The 18,256-nt window shown below is 42.4% G+C and overlaps 1 protein-coding gene across 3 annotated transcripts in view; it reads right to left on the reverse strand.

Moving 5' to 3' along the window:
- CD44 (CD44 molecule (Indian blood group)) overlaps nucleotides 1-18,256 on the reverse strand; it is a 92,459-nt gene that overhangs the window by 53,537 nt on the left and 20,666 nt on the right. For all 3 annotated transcript variants that reach the window (XM_023185574.2, XM_023185573.3, XM_023185575.2), the window contains exon 2: nucleotides 1,853-2,018. In XM_023185574.2, the coding sequence (XP_023041342.2) occupies nucleotides 1,853-2,018 (166 nt within the window). The remainder of the gene's footprint in view (nucleotides 1-1,852; nucleotides 2,019-18,256) is intronic.

Below are 18,256 nucleotides of genomic sequence, written 5' to 3' on the forward strand. Positions count from 1 at the left end.
TGGGGATATTGAAGTTTATATGTGTGTATGTGGCATGAGTAAGTTACTGTTCACAAGGAGGAAAGAATATTTAGCAAATCCAAACAGCATACTTTCCTCCCCTTTTAAGACCCTGAGGAGGGCTTGGTCATTAAAATCCTGTCCTGGGCTCAGGCTAAGCAGAACCAGAATCCCAACTCCTCTTTGGACAGACTGTGTGTGTAACTTCTCTAAGCCTCAGTTGCTTCATCCATAAAATGAGGTGATAATATTAATCAACAGTGCAGTTTGAGAATTAAGTGAGGGTTTGGCAAGGTGGGCAGTAGGGCTCCCAGCATCTAAGTGTTTGATGACTGGCCAGTGGCAGTTGTAAGAACTCCCCTGGTCCTTAGCATATGGGAGCATTTCTATATTTTGCAACTATGCCTTGTTTGTATTTCACAATCGAAGTTCAGTTTACTAAATTCACTTTCTTAGGCCAGTGGCCTAGTCAGGGCCATAATGAAACAATTAGCCTTGGGAATAGAACAATGGATTTGCTAACTGGCCTTTCTTTATTGCATCCTACAGTATAAGTTCAGTAGCCACCAGAGCTTTCTCCCTCTCTCTGCTCCTTTCATATTCCCTAAGACCTAGCTCTGAACACATACAGATGTCTATGTACATCTGCTCTTTGTTTTAGAGCGGTGCTGCTCAATAGAACTTTCTACAATGATGGAAATGTTCTCTAACTTGGGTCATCCAGTACAGTAGCCACTGGCCATTGGTGGCTAACCGAGCCCTTAAAATGTCGTTAGTGTTAGTGAAGAACCAAAGTTTTAATTTTAGTATTTTAATTTATTGAAGTGTAAGTCATCACATGTGGCTAGTGGCTACCATATCAGACAGGGCAATTTTAGGCAAAAGATTTTCCTTTTCCCTTTCAGCAAGAGTCTCAGCCATCACTCATAATGTGGGTGCATGACTATAATCAGTGTGGGAGGATAGAAGCACTTAGCTTAAACTTCATGGTTTCCATCAAGAGTTCTGCAGCTTGACTTTTCAAAAGCAGTCTGTGTGCATGTGAGTGTGTGTTGCAGAGAAAGGGAAATCGTATCACCTAAAGATACTGCAAAAGCACACCTGCAGGCTGGGGTAGAAGCTTAGAGCAGTTGTAGAGGTTACTGAGTCCTCTTCTAATGAAAACAAACCGAACCAAAACAATTCACTGTGATTGCCATCATGGCTTGCTCTTTTTGTGCACTGCTTAACACAAGACCATTGGAAATTCAAAAAATAAAGTCCTTGCCTGTTGTGATTATCTTGCTTGGAGCCATAGTCTGAGGAAGGCTCTATGGAGCTCCAGAATACCCGGTAGGAGCCCTCTCAGGGCTCCCAATAATAATATAACTTAATATAATATAGCTTAATAGCTTTCATGCCTTTTTATTTACTTTTTCAAACCAGAGAAACATAGAAGAGAAACCAAAAAAAATTTTTTTGAAGAGAGAGCAAGGTAGAGTAGCATGAAAAGTCGGCTTTGAGCCCAGTCTGCAGGGCCAAGACTCTACCAGCCACATATTTATTTTAAACACTGTTATTTGGTTTATGTTTCCTTGTGGTTCTGACAATGATATTGCAGCTTCTTCAAAGCCAGGAGAGCTCTAATGGCTTCCTCTGGGTTCCCGCTCTATGATTCACAAAGGTGTCTTTAGCTGACTTTAAACTCTAGTTGTCATACAGGTTCCAAATTGACTTGGCCAAATTAATAGGTGGGGTTGACTCTTTAGGCAATAGTCCATTCAGCTGTGGGAGAGGGGCCTTCCAGTTCTAAGCCCAGCTCCCTGGTCCCAGGCCGCCAGCTTTCGCCAGTGGTCGGGTGCTGGTATGTTACCTGCAGGTCTCAAATCCGATGCTCAGAGCTTTCTCCATCTGGGCCATTGTGGGCAAGGTGCTATTGAAAGCCTTACAGAGGTCAGCGGCCTCTGTCCGAGAGATGCTGTAGCGACCATTTTTCTCCACGTGGAATACACCCGCAAAGCGGCAGGTTATATTCAAATCTACGGAGAGAAATAGAAATATTAGATTCTTTTGCATAATTTGGAGACAGTAAGAAGTTCACTTTGGGACAGATTCCTTAAAAAGCCAAATAAGGCCGGGTGCAGTGGCTCACACCTGTAATCCCAACACTTTGGGAGACCGAGGGAGGTGGATCATCTGAGGACAGGAGTTCGAGACCAGCTTGGTCAACATGGCAAAACCCCGTCTCTCCTAAAAATACAAAAATTAGCCGAGTGTGGTGGCACACACCTGTAGTCCCAGCTACTCAGGAGGCTGAGGCAGGAGGATCACTTGAACCCCAGGAGGCAGAGGTTACAGTGAGCCAAGATCATGCCACTACACTCCAGCCTGGGTGATAGAGCGAGACTCCATCTCAAAAAAAAAAAAAAAAAAAAAAAAGAACAAACCAAAAACCAAAGCCAAATAAACTTCTCTGCTAGCCAGAGCCTTCAAAATTCACTCCAGCATTCCAAATCACCATGATATTAAGCTCAAATCTGAGGTAAGACATGGTAAAATAGTGTCACTCTTACATTCTCTCCACTGATTGCTCTGCAACAAAGTTTTTAAAAAGCAAATGATTTAATTTTGGTCACTGATGTCATATAAACTTACGGAAAACTTACAAAACACAGGAAAGCAATGAAGGAAAATAAATTCACCACTACAAAAACTACAGTAAACACTTTTCTATATCTTCTTCCAGATTGTTTACTGAATGCACACATTCACACTTGCACACACGCACACACGTACTTTATGCATATATACATAAAGTATGTATCTATATACACATACACACACATACATACTCACACATATGCTTGCATAATTGAAATGGTACTGTATATACAGTTCTAGATTTGAGAGTCATTTTTCCACATAATCTTATGAGCATTTTTCCACAATCAAGTGATCTCTCCCTAGCTTACAACCTCTGACAATTTATGTTCACACCCAGTATATATGTTCTTATTATGGCTAAAACCAACATAATCTGGCTCCTGGCTCCCTCTCTAACCTCAAAGTAGCTTTCTCTGCTCTAAACACAAATCTTCTCTTCAATTCTCTCAGACACTCTGAGCTCCTTCGCATCCTAGAACATTTGTATCTGCCTTCTTCTCTGTCTGGAATATTCCATCCTCAAATGGTCACATAGGTGGTTCATTATTTTGTCATTCAGAATTTTAACTCCACATCACCTCACTTTAGAGTGCTTCCCTAAACACCCTTATCTAACCACCAGTCTCTCCCTCAACTCATTTGGCTTTTGTGTCTTCACAACATCATGGTCATCTATTGTTGTGTGTGGTTACTCTCTTTCTCTCCTTCCCGGAATGAAAGCTCTGAGAAAGCAAGGGCCTTTTACTTGCTTGCAGCTGTTATCTCTAACCCCTACAAGAGTACCCAATAGAAAATAGACGCTCAACAAGTATTTGTTATATAAACGAATGACTCATTGAAATTTCCTCAGAAATACACTTTTAATATTTTGGCAGACTCGAAGCCTGTTGTTTGCTCTCAGAGTTAATGGCATTGAAAATGAAGCCTAACTGCTATCAATTGGGTAAAGAACTATTCAATACAAGGACTTTAGTGAATTTTGTAGACATTAATCTGAAATTCCAATAGAGAGCTAGAAATCATCCTATTCTACTTGATCCTGTGTAACAATCTCAAAAGACTTCAAAGGCTGTAATTGAAAACTCCTGGGAGAGTTTTCAATTACATACGGAGACTATATGATCCCCAGTTTATTTATACTTGAGGAAACTGCATGCAAAGGGTTAAGACATTGAAACTCTCCTGGTGAAGCTTGATTCCTCCTGAACACTTCCTTAGGCCTCAATGACAGTCCTTCTCTAAGGAGACATGTGGACATCATCTTGGGACAATGACCCAGGTGCCTGGCCAGGCACCACTCCTTGTTGTTAGTTAAGAACCCAGTCTGGAATCAGACAGAACTGGCATTAACCAGCTCCATCCCTTTCTTACACAGGTCTAGAGGTGGATAGGAAGATTCCACTTATTTGCCAACAAGAAAGTTGAGGCTCAGGGAAGTGAGTTGCCCAAGGAAGTGAGTGAGTACTTCTATCTAGAGCCTGTAGTCTCCTTCCTGAATCCCAGTTGCTCTGTTCTGTATTTCTGAGCTGACAGCAATAGGAGAAGGGACCTATGACTGCAGTGTCCCTGGGTACCCAGTACCTTTGAGATTCTGTGTTGCATCATCTTCACCAGAACCCTGAAAGGTGAGTTTTATGTATGTATGGATGGATGGATGTATTATTTATGGGCACACCTAAACAATCGTTAAACAATGACAAAGATAGAGTCATTATTATTGAATTGTATGGGCAGCCACTACTTTCTCTTTCCTGAGCAGGAAGCAGGTCTCAACCACTAGGAAACAATGTCTAACACAAGCAGAATGAGATAAGAAAACTGTTAAAATTCTGTATTATCTTCCTTGATTCTGAAAATAGTAAAAGAAGAAACAAGAAATGGAACTTGAAAAGACATAAGCCAATGTCTATTATTTTTATTTTCTTTTGTTTGCGTCATTGGCACGTGGGGGGAAAATACCAACTAGGTGAAATGGAGAAAATGTGTTTTTGCAGTTCACTCTTTTTCAAGCCTAGTGGTGTTCTCTTAAGCCACTCATGCAACACTTGGCTGATGGGGCAATGAAAGGATAGAGAAGGAAATGCATAAGGCCCTTTTGCAATACTATTTGTTTTTACTGACATTTTCAACTTTGACCTCAGTTGGCCAGGCTTACAAAGGGAAACTGTCAATCTGTATGACAGACCTTCCGGTACCTCTCCTTGTCCAACACACAAAAGGAAAACAAAGCATTCCTATCAGCTTCTTGAAGATAAGGCTAATAGGGGAGCCTCTGATTCCAGGAAAGGCAAACTACCTGTCTGCCCCTGGCCCAGGTGGCTGCTGTCACTCTCAGGTTAAAAATCAACTCTGAGGCATGGACAATAATTGGAGCTAAATGGTAGTTTCTTTCTTATTACAGTCAATTCTACCTTGCCACCTGGCAGACAGAATATGCAAATGTAAGAGGAACCAATTAAGGCTGAGACTTTTCAGTAAAATCCCTTGAGTTTCATGAGTTTCAGTAAAATCCCTTGAGTTTCAGAAGCCAACATAACTTCATTGACAATATATGCATGCATTGTGTGAGTGTGTCTATATGACGGGTCTTCCAAAAGTTCATGAAAAATATGTGTTATGAAAAAAATTATACATAGATTTCAATTTTTTTGTACCAAAATAAACTCTCATTAACTTGATATGTCTGAACGGGAACTAATTTGAGGCATTAACAAGGATAAGACATATTTGAAAAGATGCTCTCTCAGAGCAACATGAATTCTGTTAAAATTGAAGCAAGAACACACACACCATAATTTTTGGTGAAGCTTAGGTGGAAGAATGGAAAAATCACTGATGCTTTATGAAAAGTTCATCAGGACAATGCCCCAAAGAAATCAGCAGCTTACAAACAGATAACTTGTTTGAAGAAGGGACAAGATGTTGCTGAAGATGAAGCCTGCAGTGATATGCCATCCACATCAATTTGGGAGAACAAAATTAATCTTATTTGTGACTTAAATGAAGAGGACCAATGATTAACAGCAGAAACAATGGCCAACATCATAGGCATCTCAACTGGTTCAGCTTACACAAATCTGACTGAAAATTTAAAGTTGAGCAAACTTTCCACTCAGTGGTTGCCAAAACCATTGCGCCCAGATCAGCAGCTGCAGCCAAGAGCTGAGCTTTCAATGGAAATTTTAAACAAGTGGGATCAAGATCCTGTAGCATTTCTTTGAGTATTGTAACAGGAGATGAAACATGGCCTTACGAGTGTGATCCTGAAGACAAAGCACAATCAAAGGAATAGCTACCAAGAGGTGGAAGTGGTCCAGTCAAAGCAAAAGTGTACCAGTCAAAGCAGGTGGACCAGTCCAGAGCCAAGGTCATGACAGCGGTTGTCTAAGATGCTCAAGGCATTTTGTTTGTTAACTTTCTGGAAGGTCAAAGAATGATAACATCTGCTAATTATGAGAGTGTTTTCAGAAAGGTAGCCAAAGCTTTTGAAGAAAAAAGTGTATGAAAAAGCTTTACTAGAAAGTCTTCCTCCACCATGACAATGCTTCTGCTCATTACTCTCATCAAACAAAGGCAATCTTTTGAGAATTCCTAAGGAGAAGCCATTAGGCATCCACCTTACAGTCCAAATTTGACTCCTTCTGACTTTTTTTGTTACTTAATCTTTAAAAATCTTTAAAGGGCACCCATTTTTCTTTAGTTAACAATGTAAGAAAGACTGCATTGACATGATTAAATTCCCAGGACCCTCAGTTCTTAAGGGATGGACTAAATGGCTGCTATCATAGCTTATAACAGTATCTTGAACGTGATGGCACTTACGGTGAGAAGAAAAGTTTACATCTTTAAACTTTTCTCTTTTAATCTCATTTTTCCATGAACATTTTGAATTCTCCTCATACTCATATGTGTGTATGCAAGTGAGTATGTGGTTGTATGTGCATGTGATGAGCCAAGACAGGATGAAACAGATAAACTCAACCTTTAGCCTTCCTAGATGTGAAGGCTTAAGCAGGTCCTGAAATATTGTAGGTATTTGCAAAGGGCTACTGATTGGATGAAGAAATGCTATGCAAAGTAAAAATTCCACAGCTTACATTTATCTTGATCTCATGAGAAAGTCCAACTCCTAACCCTGATGCTATTTAGCCACTTAGGAGTTGCAAGAATGGTGTCAAATACTTCATTTCTGGTCAACTATCCTGTGAGTGTTCACAATCCTTCTCCTCTAGGTCCCTCTTGACTTAAAAGGAGCCAACATTTTCAAGGCTGTGTGTCATTCATACCCTGATAATTTATGAAGACATTTCAACAGGTTTCCTTGATACTAATGCAAACCCAAATTATTACCCTGCAGGATATTAATAATGCCAACAGCAAGAGCAGTGGCTAATATTTATTGTGCATTCATTATGTATATTCCAGGCTCTCTTTTAGGCACTTTAGAATTATTTACTTATTTTATCCTTAAAACATCCCTGTGAGGTGGGTAATATTAGTATCCCCATTTTTCAGATGGAGAAACTAATACACAGAGAGGGGAAGAAATAAAGAAACATGCCCAAATTCACAATGAAGTAGAGTTAAGGTAAGGTTAAGACATGAATAGCCATGGACCACAGAACATTGCTTGACAGAGCGCCAGTGTCTCTGGCAATGGTGCTAGGCATGCTGTAAACCACTATAGAGAGGCAAGACTCCTCAGATGTCTGTGTGTCTCTCCTGAGAAATAGAGACCTCTGTGATTCAGGATCCACTTTGACTCAAGAGGCTAATACTAAAAGGCTGATTGCATCTCTCAAACAAGCCTTTCCGGCTGGAAATAAATCAAGAATGTTTTCCGTTGAGCCCTCTGGTCTCCCATAAATCTCCTGTATCATGTAATGAATAAAGTGTCCCAAGTGGCTCCCTCTGAGCGATAAATGGGCTCAACAGAAAACACTGACTGTTTGACGCCACTTTTGGATTCAGAGAGGAGACTTCCCATGGGAGAAATGCCACCAGGCCTTTAGAATGCTCATTACTACAGGGCTGTGGGCAGCACAGAGGGGTCATGGAGACCAGTGTCTCAGTGTCTAGGAACCTCATCTCCCCACCCACATGGGAAGAGGTCTGCTAGGGAGCTGTCAGGAAAGCGAGAAAAAGGAGCTCTGTAAGAAGGTTTGTCCTGTAAAGCTGGTCTCTAGTGCCAAACTTTTGTGAAGGTTGGTAGTTCAACCTAGTTAGGACCTCCTCAAACGTGCTTTAATTCCTGACCCTGCCACTCGCTTCAGGTGACACAGGTTGTTAGTTACTTAACCTCTCTGACTCTCTACCTCCTCCTTGATGGGATGACAATGCTAATCTGTCAGGGTTTATGGGACTATTAAATGAAATAAGGTATGTCAAACAGTTGATACGGTGTTTGACATTTAATAATCAGAGCCAATGAGCATTGCACACTTATTAGGTGCCTTATGTCCGTCAGCTAATTTAATTCTCATAAAAATGCTATGAGGTAGGCACTATTGCTAAACCCATTTTAGAGATGAGGAAACTGAGGAACAAAGTGGTGAAGTCCTTTGCCCAATGTTATCCAAGCAGGAGAGTCAGGGTTCTAACCTCTGTGCTATCTTGCCTACTATCCAGGCTCCTGGTTATGGGTACTATGCATTCTCTCCTGGATAAACCATCGCTGACCCCAAATGGCATTAATCTCATCTATACTGTCCCGTAAGCCTCAGATCAAGGAAAATAGATCTCTAATAAAATTGTCCCAGCACATTTCAAAGCTTTGCCTAGATTTTAGGGCCTGTGAGGAATAATAGCTTCTTGGTCCAGCCCAGTTATTTCTGAAGTTGTAGAAAATCACAACATGTGCTGGGAAGAGAGCACTGTGTAATTTTCACCCAAGTTGCCATTATCTACGTCTTCCCAAACTTTCCTGAGAGGTGAGTGGGCTGGTTCATGCAGTAGCTAGTGTTGGAGCTGGGCTGCAAGGGATTTTCAATATGGGATCCAGGAGCTGATCTTCAACACGTCCATGGACCTGTGAGATTATATGCAAGATTGTGTGTATGGATATATGTGTGTGTGTGTGTGTGTGTGTTTAGGTGGGGCAACATCTCTGGTTTTCATTGGTTCTTAAAGTCTGTGACACAACCAGTTAAAGAATTGCAAGAAATTATTATCTCCAAGGTCTCTTCAGTAACCAGAAATTCCAGTATTCTGAAATTTTGGAACTTCCCTGTGGGCTTCGTGACAACAGAAATGGTGTCTCCCTTCTTCACAATTATATCCCCAGTACCCAGTACAGCCACCCATGGTAGGCAAATTTAGAATGAAATAATGAATTAATAAATGCTCTCTTTCTGCCCCCAACCCCCGACAGGCTTCAGTCTTATAGAGTGCAAAAAGATCACCTATCAGGTGCCTTTCCCACATCATATCTGAAGAATCACCAGCTGGTGTTTGCTGAGAATTCGTTATTGGACACTTAAAATGTCTTTAACCCAGAACTCTGCTTCTGTGAACATTTGCTATTTTCCCTGAAAGCAAATCTTTCAGAGACCAACTTTTAGTTTTATAACTGGTTTTATCTGTCTGAATGTGCAAGCCATCATCTCAGTAACAGAACAGTATGTTCACATACCATCACAGGGCCATTTCTGAGGCCAAATCTCCTAGGGAACATGGCAAACACAGTACATTCCATATGAAGACCACCCGAAGACAACCTACAATTGTACTATGCCCAAAGAGAGGGCACTGTCAGTTCTCCAGACCAGATGTCTCCAGATTCTGCAAAATGAGTTAATTTGTTTTCTAACTTGAGCCACGCAGGTGTGCCTGATCCCTATTTGTCATCTCCTCAGGAGGGATGAGACAGAATTAGATTTTTGGTTCCAGATTAAGCTATATGTAAGGAGAAGTTGCTTCATCATGAAGATGAGAATAAAGCCGGTTCTTACTACTCAATGGTGTTCTAATTCCTGCAGCTCGTGGTCCATGATAACCACAGTGAGTGCACACTGAGTGCCTAGTCTGGGTTCAAGATATTCAGAACTTTATACCTAATATTTCACTTAATTTTCCTAACAATCCTATGTGGTAGGCATTTTTATTATCCCCATTTTACACAAGAGGAAACTGATTCATTGAGAAGATGTAAGTAACTTGTGTGAGTCACTGGGGGACCTGGGTTTCAGACTGGGCAATCTGGCTGATCATTTTCCAGTGTTAAATTCCAACTTATGCACAGGTCAGACACTGAAATGACAGGAGGCCCACTTACCCTTCCTGTGACTTTTTAAAAAGTGTGGAGAGGTTATCATGAAAAGAGCCCTAGAGAGAAGAATTTGAGCTTATTGAATATTATTTTAAGATCAGAAGTCCCTTGATTCTGGACCACAAGATAGGGGCCTTTACCAAGGCCTGGTTAGGCTTCAGTGGAATAAACTTCACTAATGGAATTTTCACTCTCTCCCCAGAGAGGAGCTTCTGAAGCCTTGACCTTGACTGGCTTTCCCCAACAATGGGTTGACTGCTTTCTCTGATTCTACCTGTTGGTCTTCACACCCTTGGGAATTTAGAAAGCCCAGACCTAGTCATAACCCCCAGGCCCCCTGCCCTTTACAGCCTGAATGCTCTCTCTACAATTAGGCAGGGCTCTTAGGAGAGGACTCTAGGACTCAGGGTTGGCCCAGGGTTGGGTCACCAAGGACACAGGCTGTCCTGGTGACATTTTGAGATGTCTGCAGTCAAATCTAAAAATCTAGACTAACCAAGCTAAGGCTCCAGGTTGATGTAGCTGGAACATGGCTCTTTGGGTGGACTGCACCCAAAGTGATTGAGCTTCTGGGAGTCAGCCACACACAAACCACTTGCGCAGTCAGAAGCACTGGTAAGCTCTCCAAATTTTTTATTTTTACAGTGTTTATCATTAAAAAGCCAGGATTCTATTTCTGTCCTCTGATTTGCTGAGCTCATGTCCAAAACAGATTGCACAACTAATAAATCTTACTGAGCTGGTTCTGATCAGAAGTAGGAAGGGAAAAGGACAAGGTTTTGTTGTTTTAAAGCATTATTGCTAATTGGATTATCTACTTTTAAAGCCGGGAGGCACAATGGGAAGCTTCTAATCAATTTCTCTTGTGACACAGGAGAAAGTAAAATCAAGAATAGCCGAGCATGGTCCTCTAGCAAGTCAAAACAACAACAACAAGAACAAAAAACTCAGGGGTTCGTAATTGCAGATTCCTGACTCCTACACTAGTGCTCTTGCTACTGATCTATCTTTCATAAGAGGTCTGAGCAAGTTGTTCTCAAAAAAGCCACAATTCACTGTCTTAACAGGACACGAAGAAGTCATTTTCTTCTTCATTTGTTCAAAGGCTTCAAAGCCCAGAAGTTTTCATCTGGGAGTCTTTCTAGCTATTATGCCCTCTGCTGCCCGCAGGCCTGCCAGTCTAGAGGGCCGGCAGCCTTCCCTCTGCCCCCACATCACTCGCCCCCATCTCCTGACGCCCATGTGATGGGCTCCTTGTGAAAGGGTATATTGTTTAGCATTCACTTCTGAATGAGGCCAGAATCACACTTAGGGGCCGAATCGCCTTTGGCTGCCCAGTGCAGACCATGAGTCTTGAGTGACTCAGTCTCTCCCGGAATTGCCCTGGAGGCAGATGAGGGTTTAATGAGCAGAGAAAACAGTCATGCACAATCATACCCAGAGAATTTCCTCCAGAATGTGCCCTGGGTTGCTTTCAACTGAGCTATTCATCACTTGGCACTTAGAAAGGCATGGCACCCCAACGTCTTGGTGCCTGGCTGGACCCCCTGATTTCTCTGCCTTTTTTCTGTGGGGCATGGAGCCTGTCACGGCAGCCAATGCTGAACCACCAGGGTCCTGTCGCATTGGAGAAGAATCTCCAGGCTTCTCTTAGCTGTTACCATGGCCCTTCAGCCAAAGCCACCAAATGACCCACCCAATGCACAGTCTAGAAAGCTCTTGGGTTGTTTTGAGAGTTTGGAGAGCAGTCCTGTCCCTGCCTCCTGATGGGATGATGGGGACTTGGAGGTGAGAGTATGGAGAACTGTTTAACCCCTGACTCCTGATCCTGGATCCGACAGAGTCTTTCTGGCAAAAGAAAGTATGTGTCCCAGAACTATTGCTTCACTGCACTAGAACTCTGTAACACCACGTAGTCTTCGACAAGTGCGTCTTCGGGGAGAGAAACCACAATGCCCACCCCTGTGTGTTGCCATGGTGATCAGGAAATCCTCTGGCCTCACGATTTTTGTTTTCTGCTTTTTCAGATCTTATTGATTTAGCAGATTGACTAGCACAAACCCAGGATGTGGTAAATGAAATTAAAAAAAAAAAAAAAAAAAAAAAAAAGCATCTTGGGGCCCAGATAGGGTTTTTCCTCTTGCAAGTAGAAAATAAGGTTGGTCCACTTGGTTTTGTCATTGGATTTTATTTTGATGGGTAGTTACAATGACTGATACATCAGCTAATCAGCAGACAGTTTCTGCTAATGTCTACAGCTGGCATTTTGTGGAACTGCTTAGCTTTAGTTTGAGGGAAGACTCTCACAACAGTTGAGGTAGGCTGAAAAACTGTTACTAACAGGTAATATCTGTATTTCAGGGGTGATTAATGGTTGCTGACATGTTGAGATGAGCCAGGGGCCCCCATCTGGGAGTAGGATGCACTGGTTCTAGCTTAAACTCTGCCAATTATAAGCTAATTATGTGACCTTGAATAACTCACTGTAGATCCCCCAGGCACACGTTGCCTTCCTACCACCCAAGATGAAATACAAAGTTATGAAACTTTTGGAGCTTGGGGGATAAAAGTGAGAAGGTTGATGTGCATACCTGGGACAATATTAAAATCTCAGAAAGCTTCTCAAAAACCTCATATGAATTAAGACACACTGGGGCTCCACCCTCAGCAGAACAGAATGGATTAAAGTACATCAGGCTTTGCTATTCTTTTCATGTAGGAGTTTCCTTCACCAATTATAAAGCACTTTCACATCCAAAAGCAGCCTTGTGAGGCCCAGAGGGTAGGTACTACAGACCCATTTAAAAGATGAGGAAACTAATGGACGTAAGTTTCACAGACTCAAAGTCTTACAGAGAGTTTGGTAAACCCAGATCTCAACTCAGATTTTCTAGTTTTGTTACTTTTCCCCATTCCCCAGTGGTGCTGCCTTTTCAACTTGGGTTGTCAACAGGCCCATGGGACCAGTGGCAGCACACAAAGAAAAGATTGATGGTTTTCAGACGTTTCTTCCTCTCCCTGCCATGATGTCTTGGGCACAACCACAATATTTCAAGTGGTTAAAAATTGAGCTGAGCTAATGGGGACTGGAGTGAGGGTGGAAGGGCAGACCCAGAGACTTAGCCTACCAGCTGCTCATTCTCATCCAGCACCCACCCTACCCCATCAATTGTCCTGGCACCTGCCACAAAGCCCTAGGAGCCTCAGTGGAAAAGTCTGGAAAATACTGTGGCAGGGGCCAATCAAAATGCTGATGGCCACCACTTAGTAAGTCCTGCAATGAACCAGGGGCTCCAAAGCATTTGGAAATCTAGGAGGGTAAATCACCGCATGCAATGGACATAAAAACAGACGCTCAGAGCAATTAGCACAGCTCAAAGGTGCAGCCCAAATGAAATACATTGTGCAAAAACGCTATCCATCAGCCAGGCTTAGTATTATATTTTTGTATTTTTCCCCTCAGTAACAAGAATACAAATATCTTGCAACTTAAAATTTGTCATAAAGATTGTCCCTAGTTCACTCTGCAGAGGAGATAGCAAAGTCCAAGTTTCCAATCCTACTCTAAGGAGACTGGGGCTGGGTAAGTAGTGGACTTGGCCAGATTTATACTATCAAAAACTGCAGTAAGACTTGTCCTCGAAGATGTAGCCATCCAAGCAGAGAGAAAGAAAAGGCCATCACTAATTCCAACAGAGCCCAACTTCAACACACGGCCCAGGGCATCTCCAAATTCGATTTTCTTTCCTCTTGCCTCTTTTAACATCTCCTTAAGTGAAAAAGAAAAGATTCTGCAATGTATGGAGCTGCTACTTTGTGTCAGATTGTAGTCTATGTGCCTTAACAGATGCTATACTTTGAGAAGTCAAATAATCACCCCCATTTCACAGATGCAACAAGTGAAGCTCAGAGTACAATCCACTCAGCATCCTGCTATGAATGTGGCAAGAGCCAGGAGTCAAACCCCAGGATAACACCTGGTCTCTGACACGAGTGAGCTAAGACTCAGTTTACCAAAGCTGTGGCTGTCTGCTTGGAATATGTGGATTCTCACACTGGGGCATGAAATGCATGTGAATGGTGGGGTAAAGGATGTGGCTGTAACACTAAGGCTCTGGTAGCTTCTACTGCTGAGCCCCAGCTGGGCTTTCCAGTGATATTAATACTAATAGAGCACCAACTGTGTACCAGGCTCTGTGCTTGGTTCCTCACATGAACTATCTCGTTTCCATTCCATAATAGTCACATGAGATAAGTACTATTCAGATCATTGAAACTTTATACACATAATAAAACTGAGGCTGAGAGAGGTGCAAGTTTGCACCAGCAGGGGGTGAGACAGACAAATCTCTTCTTTCTCGGGGGCCACATGCAAATGTCTCTCTCCTTGCTGCATCTTTAGGAGAGTAGAGACAAGAAGCAGAGTCATGCCTCTTCTCAGATAGTTTTAACATCTTGGGTTAGAATTTGCTAATACCATGCAAATTCAGCTGGGGGATGGGAGCTGATTACTACTTTCTCCTCCCAGGAAGTAGCTATGAGACCAAAGGAGACAGGGAGAATTTCATAGAGAAATTGGTCTTGCACTGGGATTTAGGAGGCCTGAGCCTAAACAGGGCTGACCCTGTAGGGACCACAGCCAGAGGAAAAGCTTAATGAATGGACTGGATTTCTGCCTGACTGGTATAGTCCTCTAACTCTCCTATGAGGGATGTCTGTTCTTCCCAGGACAGATGCCATCTGGTTCGCATACTCCATAGATTGATGCTTTTTAACTCCTTTTCCCGTACCACCACTGTAATTCACAGGGTGCACAATGCCAGTCACACTCCAATGGGCACTAAGTGCCTTGTAATCCCAGTGGCCTCTTCCCTGTTCTCAAAGAAGCTTATCCAAATGCAAGCGAGGGTGCATGCTTTTCTAGGAACAACCATGAGTTTGTTTCAGTTTAGAAAAAAATAAAAAGGTAAATCATTCATAACCCTGGCACTTGGTGGCCAATAGCCCTTACTTACAATTTACCTTGCAACCAACACTGACCTATAGGTGGATTAAGACAGAACAAGATTCATGCCTTTAGGTTATCTTGCCTTCTTCAAATATATTAGCAATGAAGTGATGCAGTTGCAAAAATATTTATTTGCAACAACAAAGCATTACAAGTGACAAAGCAGAGCTCTAGGTTTCCACTGATTTCAAAGTCAGAGGACTCAGAAATCACCAGGTCACATGTTAATGACTCAATCTCTGTCTTTCCTGATGCTCCTCTTTTTCTATCAGATGCTAAAGCGAACATGGGTGTATGTGTCTGTGTGTGTGTGTGCACATGTGTGTCTGTTTCTGTCTATGCACACAAGAGCATGCATACAAGAAGCAGGGTCTCCGTCGCAGTCCAAGAACCCTACTGCTAGTCACTCTTTAGATGTTTTGGGGAGTTACATAAACCTCTCCAAGCAGAAGCCCTACAGAGGGAGAAGCTGGATTGTGGGGATATTTTTAAAATCCGGGCCAAAAGATCTCCAGGATTACTACAGTTCCAACTGCCCTGTGAACTAATTGCTTGTAATTCACACCTCTTGCTGAGCTTTCAATCTGTGAAATCTCATCTGGAAAAACAGATGCCAGTCTCAAATGCCAAGCTCCAGAGAACTCATTTCTGACAAGCTTTTAAATCCAACTCAAGCCACAGGGTTTGGACCAAAATCTTTACCATTCCATGCTCAGTTGAAACAGGCCAAACATAACTTCCTTCTTTTAAGGAGCATGATCCATGCAAAGATCCAGAGGCTTGGAAATGAAGGACTTTACAAATGACCCTTGTGTGCAGTTGTCAAAGAAAATAAGGTCTTGGTTTTCCCTTAAATAAATGACCCTCAAACATGACATGAGACCATACCTCGCAAAAACACATTCTTTCACCATAGACATTGGAGAGCAACTCTAGAACCATCAGGGTGGGAACAACTGGGCCTCTTTCTATGAAATCTGTGCCTCTCAAAGCGCCATTAGTTCCCATAAGGCATGGTGCAAGGTGTCAATTCACAGCACCTTCCCTATGATATGGATGATACCAGCCAGATATAATCTTGGGTGCTGCAGAGTCAGACACAATCTGTGCCCTCAAAGAGCTTACCTCTAGAGTGAGGAGATAGTATTCAGGTAAATGATTAATACATGAATATGGTAATTTCAGATATTGATAGTGTTACACGGAAAATAAAAGAGGATATCATAATAGAGAATGACAGGCCTCTTTTGACAGCTGGTCTGTATGTCTAAGGCTCACTCTTTTATGAACTCATGGACATATTTTACTTATTTATTACAGGGCTTTTTGTAGGCTCAGATACCTGGCAAAAGGAAATACACTCCTCCTCCCCCCAAACACACAGATTAAATAAGATTTGGAATTCATCTTTGCTTTCCACAGTCCATAAGGAGATGTCCTTAGAATTCAAACTCAGTAGGGTAGACAAGGGAAACTTGGAAGGCAAAGGCTACAACAACTGAATGACCTGGCTTAAGGGATAAGAGTTCCATTTGGGTCACAAGCTGGGTAGAATTGGTGTTAGTGAAGCTACATCCATCCCTTCTGAGTCTTGACCAGAAAAAATTCAAGGCAAGATCCAACCAGAGATTTACAGAGCGGCTCAGCAGAGTGCAACTGTGATGTGTCCACTCCCAAACCCTCTGAATGCTTACAAGGCTCTCCTGACCCCCTGACATCTGTGCATCCATTATTTCACAGTTGCTGGTGACTGGTGATTGCAGGGATTTACCCTCATTGTATTGTAAGATTGTAGTAACCACACTCCAAATATGGCTTGGATCAGAAAGATCCAAGAAAGACTTGGGTCCAAGTCCTGGCTTGAGCTCTTGTGAGATGTTATGTATGCTGTGCTTTCTTAACCTTTAAGCCTCAGTTTCTTCATCAGTAAAGTAAAAGTAATGCCTTCCTTATGGGGTGCTTTTTGAATATTAAATGAAGAAATATACCTAAATCATTTAGCAAAGAACCTGACTCTCTGCAAAGAGCCTGGTACTTAACAGATATTAGCCAATCATCTCAAAGATTAAAGTGTATAAAAGGCAGCTTAAAAGTAAAGTGCCTCTTACTCTAACTTAATTCTTCATTAACTGGTCAACCACTTTCAGTATCCTTGGTTACAACCACTCAAGACCTCCAGGATTCCTGATAATTAGGAGTCAGAAGCCTAATTATCCAGTACATGGGCTCTTACTCTATATTATATGGTTTTCTCTTGATAGGATAGATTGGAGATAGATGAAAGAAAGAGAGAGAGAGAGACAGAGAGAGACTTTATATAACACCATTCTAAGGAGGATCCTGCCTCAAGTGTCCTAACCCATATAACCAAAGTGGATTCCACTGGGACCATGCCTTATTCATCTTTGTGTCCCCAGTGTCTGCCATTTAGTATGGTGCACAATAAATGTTAACTTGGTTTAGTGGGAAGAACATTAGGTTGAAGGTCTAGTGACCTAGAGTTTTAATATCAGGCTTCTCACTGATAAGCTGTAAGTACTTAGAGAAGTCACTTTACCTTCCGAGCCCTCGTTTACTTTATCAGACAAGGATGGTGTTGGATTTGAAAATCTCTAGATCCTAGTCAACCCAGCCCTCTGCCTCTAGGAGAAGGCTACATATCTTTCTCACTTACTCTACAAACACTCAAGGAATCTGAGTGACTCCCTCCTGCCTGCAGAGAAATGGCCTTTCACTCTGGTGTCAAGGTGGTTATGGTATAATGAATGCGTCAGACAGGGTGGACTGGCCAGTAAAAAGAAACAATTGGCAAAACACAAAAGAAAGTGTTGCCAGCATCCTGCTCTCAGATTACACCAAACAAATGCCTTTCAGCACACAGATATGAGAACCTGCCCCATTGAAACTGGAGGGAAAGGTTTCAATTAACAGAAATGCAGCAGTTACCGATTCCCTCAGAGAGAAGGCTCCTAAATTGCTACACACTGCCCCAATATTCCCTGCAATAAATTTCAGCAAGTTGGGCCAATTTGAAACATGCTTCAGTGAGACAATCCGTGCCTTAGGAGCTGCTGAGTGGCCCCCAGTTGAACAATGAATGGGGAGCTGAGAGGCATCCCCCACCTGGCGCCCTGATCTTTGGTGGTCTTGGGGGCCCCATTGCCTCCAGGGAGAGTGGGGAGAGGGAAGTTTCCACCACCTCCTTTCCTGACGATGCCTCCCAAGAGTTCTGAATTGTTTTGAGCTCCTTAATTCTGAAGGAGCCAGAAAAATCCAATTTCTTAGGAAAAGGAGATGTCTTGAACTTTCAAGGCTCCATTCTAGGGACAGAAGAACAG

The sequence above is a fragment of the Piliocolobus tephrosceles genome, chromosome 13 (genome assembly GCF_002776525.5).
Source record: "Piliocolobus tephrosceles isolate RC106 chromosome 13, ASM277652v3, whole genome shotgun sequence".
NCBI lineage: Eukaryota > Metazoa > Chordata > Mammalia > Primates > Cercopithecidae > Piliocolobus > Piliocolobus tephrosceles.